We start from the raw sequence: 10,162 nt of genomic DNA on the forward strand, positions 1-10,162 counted from the left end.
AAAAAAATCCTAATAAGCTTTTTTTTAAAAGGGTATTAATATATTTAATATTATTGGATCATATATATATTTTAATATTTATAAAAAATATTGTCTAGACATATCTATTAATACTTTAATTAGTTGTTAAATTTTTATATATAATATTATACTTTTAATTAATTATATTATATTAATAATACTTAAAACTTAAATCAAATAAAATCATGCATATGTCTAATATTAAGATATATTACTCATGCATATGTTTCTTATTTTTTTTAAACTAAAAATAATTTATATAAAAAAAATTTAATCCAATTGTAAAAAAAAGATTATTCCTTAAAAAAGAAAAAAAATGTTTGCATGTTTAATATGTGATATAATTTTTTTTTTGAAAGTAATAAGTTATATACATGAAATTAATAAAACAAAACAATAAGAGACTCACTCAAAATAGCCCTCAATCGTAAAAAATAGCCCCAAATGAAATTTAACAAAACAAGAAAAATCCCTAATCTTTTAATTCTACCAGTTGGCTTCTCTGAAACTCACTCAAAATAGCCTCAATCGTTTTTCTCTCACACTCACCAGCTCACCCGCTCGATCTATTCTCTCTCACACTCAGCCCTCTCGATTTGTTCTCTCACTCAGCCTCTGCAAGAACTCAGCTCTCGTCTCTCTCCATAACGTTGAGCTGCTCTCTTTCACACTCAGCCTCGGCAAGAACCAGGCGATCCCGCCGACGCAAGAACCAGGCGACCCCCCCGTCGACGCAAGAACCAGGCCACCCCCCCGCCGACGCAAGAACCAGGCCACCCTGGGGTAAACTAGGAAAACCTCCAATTGTTTATGAGGTAATTTTTTTTTATTCTTCGTACATTTTTTTCTCAAAAATTTTAGAGTAGTATTTCCTTTGTTTCACCATGTACATGTGCTTTTAAATTAAAGACGAGTTTCCCATTTCTTTCTTTTTGTGATCTTGAACTTTTTAAACTTTGGGTCTCTTTGTAGAGTTTTGTTTTGTTAAATCTTACCTTGATTTGTTTATAAAAATATAGAAGTTGTCTTGTATAGTAGAAGAGCTACTATTGGTACAAGGGCTAGTCATTTAGAACCTGCTTGGTTTAATAAGACTGTATGTATGGGTGTACTCTAAATCTTGAATATGGCTTATAGGTTTGCTCTTTTGTGTAATTGTTCTTTCGCAAACTCTTTCTATTAATTTAGGAATGTATTCACCAAATTTTATGAAAAATAAATTATAGGAACACTGATTTCTACTTATCATAAACACCTACAAAGATAAAACATACAAGTTTTACTTTGCTTAAATGGAATGCAGACATTTTGATGATAGAATTAATGTGCTAGAGACTAGTAGTATAGTAGTGGGATGATCGAGACATCTTGTGATTAGCAACTGTCATATATCTGTTTGGAGTGTAAGAAAGGGGGAGATGTTGGTCAAAATGGCGAGACACTGAGACGTATAGAGAAACACAGTTGTATGTGAAAATTATTTATTAGAAGTAATTTTGTTTGTTGTGCTCTGTATTTCTTTTGACATTGGTTTTAACATAATGAAATTTACTTGGTCAAACTTATGGTACGGAAGTAGAAAATAGAAAGAAAGGGAAACTTATAATAGCTACTTTCAAAAGATCTATTGGGTCATTAGGGTCTGAGGTACATTTGAGTAGAGTGTACGAGTTTTTAAAAAAGGAAGCATGGATCAAAATGATAAGCATCAAGACAAACCAAATGATAGAGGCTAGTGAAAATTGACAATGAGATGGCTGCAAAGATTCATTGGGTTGAGTTAGCTTTCAACTAGTTGATTTGACCGATCCACTTTAAAATGACTGTCAAGTTTGCAGGCTAATGTAGATACATCTAACCTAGCTACCTAGAAAAGGAAAAATTAATAATAATGAAGAGTGGTAAACAGAAAATGTTGAAGGACTACTGGGCCGTATTCATAACAGAAAATGTTGAAGGACTGCTGGGCTATAGTAAACAGCTGTGTTTATTTTACAGCTGTATTTATTTACCTAATTTCTTAAATAGATACTAATATGATTAGGACCAGACTTAGAAGGATCATTTGTTAGGCATATGAATCCTATTATTTCCTGATTTTATGTTTTCCGCCTCTTCCTTTTCCGTGCTTTCCTCTATTTATTAGTGGTTTGTAATGAATAAAAGATAGATTATTGAGATTTGAGACCTAATAGCTTAAAGGAAATAAACATGAGACGATTTTGGTAAAAGCCAAGATGGTCTGAACTTTTAATAGTCTTGTTGATAGCTTTGGATAACTTCATATTCAATTTGGCAGCTCTAATGACATTAACTTTTTTGTTGTGCATGTTGTAGCTCTGGAGAACAGTACTACTCACACCCTTTAAGCTCATCACAGTGTTCTTGCATGAAGCAAGTCATGCTATTGCTTGCAAACTCACATGTGGTCATGTTAGAAGCTCTTCACCTTTCCCCTCTTTTGTACTCAATGCTTATATTGTGAAGCTAGTTCATGCACTTAATCCTCATTTCCGTGGTTCCTGAAGTCAGTCATGCAAACTAATATGATCTTATGTGTAGGTGGAGGGAATCCAAGTCCATGCAAATGAGGGTGGCGTCACACAAACGCGTGGTGGTGTATACTGGTTGATATTACCTGCAGGATGTAATACACTTTTTTCCCTAGCAACTATTTTTTCTATGGTCCACACCCTACTTTCAAGTTTGTTAAGTGGAAATGAAACATTGCATGCTTTTCTTTGATAGAATATTCATGAATGTATTTCCTCTGTCTTTGCATTCCTTAGTTCAATTGATTTTTTTTTTCAATCTGAACAAAAAAAGCTTCACTTCAATAGACCTTTTTTTTTCTCAGTTCTTTATGTATTCAAGGTGTTTCTTACGTGCGTCAATTATACATGTTGGCCTTGCACTTGGTTTCTGGCACTGAACTACCCTTAAGAATTTCTTATTACTGATTATTCTTTCAAATTGCATACACCAAGTTCAATTGTAGTAAATTTGAAAATGAGGTCTTTGTAAAGTTAGTAGAATTTTTTATTTCTTTTGATATTGGTTTTACAATTCTTGTCAATTAGCATGATGTGTTTCCATGGCTTCATGCTTTATACGAAATTTTACATACTCAGATCTTGGCTCATCATTTTGGGGAATGACTTTGATACTCGCATCAACAAATCTCCTCACTGCAAGAATTGCTGTTGGTTGTTTAATTGTTGCTCTATTTGTGGTGCTCTGTATTGCTAAAAACGTAAGATTGCTATTTCATATATTTCAGTGTTGAGAAATGCAAACATTATTGCATATTGTCTTCATCAGTTACTATGAAGTGAGCACTTATTAATTTTTCCTTTTAATCTTGTTCATTAGATAGTGGACACTCCGTGGACTTTGTATCGGCAAGAAACTTTATTGAGTTGTTTAAAAGTACTGTCAATTTTATATATTCAAATGCTTCCTTACCATTTTCTGATGCTTACTGGTTGACTCTATCAGGATTCATCATTTTCCTTGCTTTAATTTGGGTTCTGCAAGAAATGACAACAGTCTGTATTCTCCGTCACGTTATTCTCTTTATAGGTACTTTTTTATCTTATTATTTTTGTGGCAACACTCCTTTATTAGTTTTTATACTTATTATCACATCTTTTTGGATGGAGATTTACAGCTGTAAATGTTTGATTTGGTTAATTGCAGGTGTGATGAACAGCTTGTTTTCAGTATATGGTATGTGCCACCACTCATCTTTAGCAAGTAACCTATTGATTACCAATTCTACACTTGTGTTTGATATTCAAATACATATGACAGATATCTATGATGATTTAATATCTTGAAGAGTCAACTCCAGTGATGCTGAGAAGTTTGCTGAAATTTGTCCTTGTTGCAATGGAGTTGGATGGGGAGTCATATGGTGAGCATGTTGTTTAAAACTCATTTATATTAATCTTTTTATTAGTCCCTAAGCATTTGTAAAAAGTTGAGTTGGTTCAGAATTTTAAATTCAACGACATACCATAACTTTCAAAAAGTCTTAATCTTTAACATGGCTTTCCTTTAAAAAAACTTAACAGAAATGGCACATCATTAGTCTCTACATTTTGAAAATATCATTTAATTATTCCCCAAACTTTCGAAATGTTGTACCTATAGTTCGTAAGATGTGTCATTCTATATTAAGCTTGATTGAAACTGTGCTATTTTCTTGGTCTGCGAATATTTGGTCGTCAAATCAATTTTAATGATTCTAAAGTTTAGGGATCAGGATGTAATCATGTATCATCTTGTATAGTTGAGATCACATTTCAATAAGGTAAACTTGTAAAAGAGAGCATGTATATTTTCTCCATGTAAAATTATATTTTGCTAATCTTAATGCTTTGCTTACACTTGCAGGGGAATGATATCATTTACATTTCTCTGTGGATCAATGTATTTGGGACTTGTCATCTTATCATGAGGTACAACGTGCTTTCTTCTAGTGTTTGCAATGATTTAACATATATTTATATTTGATGAGAGCAAACATATATTGCATTTATAGCCTATAATTTATAGGTACAATGTCATTTGTGAAATTCCTTTCTCTGATACTTGTGGCATAATTGTATTAAATTGTTTAGTTCACTATTACTGTCATTCAACTTTATTTGTAAACTGACCAGTATTTTGTTGAAATTGTTTGTTGGTTAGTGTGGATACTTTCAATTTATGCTGGATAATTGAAATTCAATACCATGTATTACATTGTTAGGATATTTACTATTAAATTAATGTTTTCAGCTTAAGAAGCTTATATATATTTTCTCCCCACACATTTATGTTGTTTGAAGAGACCTTAAAATTTTCTTAGTACTTGATGTGTCAATGGTAATTTACTTTATAATTGTTGAAAATATATTTTCCAATAACAACCCTGGACAACAATAAAATAAATAATAATAATAATAACAATATATGTGTATGTTCTCCTATTTAAATCATTTCATTGGAATGGATTTATGTTCCTCAACCGCACTACTAGACTTGTTTTGTGCTAGACAGCAAATTAAAATGGAAAGCAAACGAGATTGTGTGATTTGCTTAGAACTTGGAGATTTATTATTCTGGCAGTTTTCTGTGAAGAATGTTAGCTAATCTTTAATAGCTTCGCTGTTTAAAGATTTATTTTATGGCTAAATTTGTTTTTTTTTTCTTTTTTTCTTGTTCTTTCCTTTTCAGGATTAGAGTCTTGGGTCCAAACTCATCTTGGGGTTGCTGAGAACTCATATATCTGTGTTCCATTCCAAATTTTGTAGCCTGATTCAATTGATACTAAAAAATATTTATGCCTTCATTCTTTTAACCCTTTTTATTGAGGGTTACATGTGATTATTTTCATATTTTTTTATAGGAGCTTTTTATTTTACTCATATATATCTATTCTTATAGAGGCTGGAGAGTGATTTAAACAATTGACATGAACTGCTTAATCCAATGTGTATTCATATATTGTAGAAGTGCTACTATTGGTTTGATTCTTCTTTTGCTTCTTGTTCATGTTGCAGTCTAAGTTTAATTTTATTGATTTGGTTCTCAAGTCTTGCTATCTTACCTTCCACCATAGCTATTAATCGAACTTCTCCTAAATTTCTTTTGACAGCTAATTATGAAGTTCTTTCTTTTGATAGCTTCTTTGAAGTGTTCCACATTTTTGTAACTAAACTGTAAAAGTTTTCCCCATCTTTTAAAGCTAGACTGATAATTTTTTGTTCTTAGTATTTTTCTTGTGACAACAATAATCTTGACTGCAATTTTGTTGGTGTAATTTGTGTAGACCATCATGGTTATTAGATGGTAACAGAATCTCTACAAAGATCAAGAGTGCCTCTAGCAACCATGATCTTGAAAGAATTAATTGGAAAAGCAACCCCGCTAGAGCCTGTCCTAATTGTGAATTTGTGATTGACAACAATGAAGTAAGATTTCCACTATTTCTTTATCCTCTGTGAATACAGATTGTGTTTTGTTTCGGACAATAGTAAGCACTAAATAAAGACTACAGTCAATAATAACTAACTACACATGACTTTACAATGTCGTCAATGATTGTAAACTACAATTTCACTTTTCTATTTCTTTGTTTGTTTGAAACATTAGTTGGATATATTAGTTGGTAAAGAAAACTCCTCTGCCCCTAGAAAATTGCATTGAGATAAGGACTTGTGCAAGTACTGGTAGTAAATACTCTCTCTCTTCTTCGCACAGATATAAAAATGACCTCTTCATCCTTCTCTTCCTTACTCCTCTCTGCATTTTCACAGAGGCGCTCTTTAATTTTTCACAAACTGTTCGACCTTCAAGGCCCCCCTTCTCTGACCTCTCTCTCTGCTACGAGTTCTCCAATAGCCCAATTCTCTTTTCTTGATTTTAGAGATCCCCTCTCTCTCTCAGTGCAGTGAAACTGTTCGGCGTTTACTCTCCTTACTGCAAAAAATATCGATTTGATAAATCTCTCTTCATATTTCACCTCCATAGACGAGAACAGTATTAGTTGAATTTATGTCTCTTCATTTGTAACATGTCGATTTGATAAATATCTGAATGGCTCTAATACAGGAACAATATTCGTTGAATTTTTATGGTTGCTTTATTTATTTATTTGCTTTCATTTTACTAAAACCAAAAAATCCATCTAAATGAAAAAAACTATTCGTGAATAGCTTTTGGTTTGTCTATAGTTATATTAAAGTTTTAGTTTACTTACCTAGTTTGGGCTCCAATTTTTTCTTTTCCTATTGATTTGGGCCTTGATGTTTGTGTTTATTTTCTTTTATCTCATTTAATAGGTTGGAAGTTAAATGGTCATTGCTTCTCATCTGACTGTTTCTAAGGCTTTGTAAGATTATTTTTTTTTTCCATGTTTCCTATAGTCTATTTCATTTTTTTTGTCTTAAAAAATGTATATTTTTTATGCATAAGTTCTCAGATGTGGTAGTGAATCCTAAAAAAATGGAGGGTGGGAGAAAATAGCACACAGAATTCAGAAAAGTGAAATGATTTCTTGTTCTTTACACACTTTGAATCATCAAACAAAAATGAGCCCTGAAATTTATAGGTGATGTTTATGCCCCTTTCATAAATGCCCAATTACAACTGTCATCGAAAGTTTTTGCTCTTGATGGTTACTATAATTTAATGTTTCTATTGTGTAGGAATTTCGGTACAATAGCAGACTAACAGTATAAAGGTCTTGGCATATTTCCATCTACTGTTAGTATCCCTTTGCATAAAGAGTTTTATTAGATATATTTGAGTGTCAAGTAAACAGAAATCCAACTCAAGTGGCAAAATTGATTTTTTTTTAAATCATTAATTGGATAAATCATATAGGTGTGCCAGTTTTATATGTGTGTCTTTGTTTTCTCATACCCAATAGCAAGTGTCCTGATTTTTTGCTCTTGGTGAGTTCCACAATTTGAGTACTTTTGTTGTGTAGGAATTTTGGGACAGTAGCTGTAACAAGGTCATTGAATATACAATTGAAGTATCCTTCAAAGGGCTTTATTAGGTCTATTCAAATGGAAAATATCCATGGCTTTAAGTCAACTTCCAGCAGTGGCTCAAGAGGTGCATTGATTGTTCTAGAAGGCTTAGATCGCTGTGGAAAAACAACAGTCTAGTAGTCTACACAAGTACTTGGAAGGATTGGGGCATTCAGCTGAATTATGGCGATTCCCTGACAGAACAACAAGTGTGGGGCAAATGATATCATCCTATCTTTTCAATGAATCTCAACTTGATGATCATGCTATACATCTTCTTTTCAGTACCAACCGTTGGGTGAAGAGGTTAGCTATGTCATTCTAAATTTTTTATATGCATTGGAGTTCATTATTGCTTTAAGGTTGATTTAGATAACGAATAATTTTTTTCTTCTGTTTATTTAGCCTTTTGTATTATTTATTGGTTCTTGAAACAAAAATTGGCTGAGTTCATATCTGTAACTGGTTTAATGTGGTGATGGATGATATGTTGATTTAACAAAAGTCATGGCACTGCTCTTATCTTTCAGATTATTCAGAGGGTAAAGACAGTCCAAATGGATGGCTAGTGGTGAAATAGTAAACTATTTGTTGAATATTTGGTTTGTTAAATTAAAAAATTATATTAAGATTATAATGCTTCCTATCATTGCTGTTGTGATAAATGTTGGACTTTTCATTAAAACCATATTGTATGACAGAAGCAAACGTGGGATTTTTGAAAAATTCCTGTTCTTTGCAGATCCTTGATGGAAAGTAAATTGAAATCTGGAACCACCATCATTGTTGACCGGTATTCTTATTCTGGGGTGGCTTTCTCTTCTGCCAAAGGACTAGATTTTGAGTGGTGTAAGGTGAAGATATGCTTAGTTGTTTTTATAAACAATTGTTTGTATTTAATTTCTAACAAACCAGATCATCTTTGTAGGTTCCAGAAAAAGGGTTATTGGCTCCAGATCTTGTAGTATATCTTGATATACCACCAGAGGTAATTAAATTATATAATTTTCAGGCTAGTATGTAAATTCATGATGTACCAATTTTGGTTACTGCCAATTTTGAGGTTATAACTTTTTTACAATGAATGATACATGGTTTTGGACCATTTACACAATCTAGATACAAAGCTCTCCCGGATGTTCAATCTGCCTTATTTTAAGTTTTAAACCTCCAGGAAGACCTTTAATTGTAGTTTATCACATGGTGAAAAGGCATCTATATCTTTTCTTTTTTTTTGGTCTATACTTTGTGCTGATGAGTCGTAGATAGAGTAAGGGTCTAAGAGGCTTGCTAGAGTTACCTTTTGAAATCATAGCTAGAGTTTCTTGGGTGGATGGGTCATAGCTAGAGTAATTTTTGAAATCAGAATTAAAAATATATACTAACTGTAGTATTTAGTTAGCACTTACATAGTTATCCCAAGTGAGTTCTATATTCCAAGTGAGTTAGCACTTACATATTTTGATCTTGTAATTTTTAGATTTGGAACATACTGAGTTCTATTGATTTTGTTTGCCCGTTGATTCTATCTGAACTATATTGTAATTACACAGGAAATTATGAATGAGTATAGTTATTGAAAATAGATAAATGAAAAAAATTCTCATATTCTACATAGGACGTCGGTCTCCACAATATTGTCGTCTTATGTATTGCAGGGAACGATGCTTTCACATAAATTGTCATCTCATGTACTGTAGGAGGATGACGCTTGATTAGGAACTGTCGTCTCATTTACTGCAGTGGATGTCACTTGCACAAAAACTGTCGTCTCATGTACCACAAGAGACAACGTTTGTATAGGAACCATCATCTCATGTACGACAAGAGATGCCACTTTTATTTAAACCGTCGTTTCATGTTTTACATGGCATGACATTGCATGGGATGACGTTATTAGAACCGACGTACGAGAGTCCATACGACGGTTTAAAACCATCGTCCTATGTCAATTTTGTAGTAGTGATTGCCAGTGTCATAAAGATATCGGCCACACCACCACAGAATGCACCCATTTGAAAATAGAAATCGATGAGAACCAAAGGGACATTTGGGCAGATATGTCCGCAAAGAGAACCAAAGGCCGGAAGAAGGAGTATCCTCGCCACGAGCACTGTAGCACCCCAATTTTCTAATAAGGTTTAGGACCTTGATTAGCGTGCCTGGAGGGCAATAGATGAGTTAACATGTTAATAAATGAATTTTAAAAAGTGTGTGATTAGAATGCATGTTTAGGTGATGTAAATGTGCATGTGGGCCCCGTTTGTATGATAGGAGTAAATTGGTAATTTTAGCCCGTTGAGGGCATAAATGTGATAATTATATTATGCGGTTTATACCACGTGGGTGTGGTGATACTAAAATGATGCACGTGCCGAGACGGTCCTAGAGAGCTAGATAACTCAAAAGTCACAATGAGGTTTTATACCCGACTCGGGAGGAGCATAGGGGTATTTTGGGGATTTTGTAAATTTAGTTCTTGTGAGAAAGTGGTAACTGGTAATCTGGTAACTTGTGTAACCGTTAGTAACTACTGAGGGTAACAAATTCAGATGGACAAATGGTAGAATTGTAATATAGGTGAAAGGACAAGAGTGCGCTTGAGGTTTAGCTAG

The 10,162-nt window shown here is 33.1% G+C and overlaps 1 protein-coding gene across 1 annotated transcript; it reads left to right on the top strand.

The window, feature by feature from the left end:
* Positions 1-533: 533 nt before the first annotated feature.
* LOC133830659 (uncharacterized) lies at positions 534-3,941 on the top strand (the record flags this gene model as incomplete). Its single annotated transcript, XM_062260676.1, has 6 exons — positions 534-836; positions 2,359-2,454; positions 2,584-2,668; positions 3,398-3,422; positions 3,520-3,603; positions 3,721-3,941. Coding segments are annotated over 6 exons (654 nt in total), but the record flags the coding sequence as incomplete, so codon positions are not given.
* Positions 3,942-10,162: the final 6,221 nt, after the last annotated feature.

This window comes from Humulus lupulus, chromosome 4 (assembly GCF_963169125.1).
Source record: "Humulus lupulus chromosome 4, drHumLupu1.1, whole genome shotgun sequence".
NCBI lineage: Eukaryota > Viridiplantae > Streptophyta > Magnoliopsida > Rosales > Cannabaceae > Humulus > Humulus lupulus.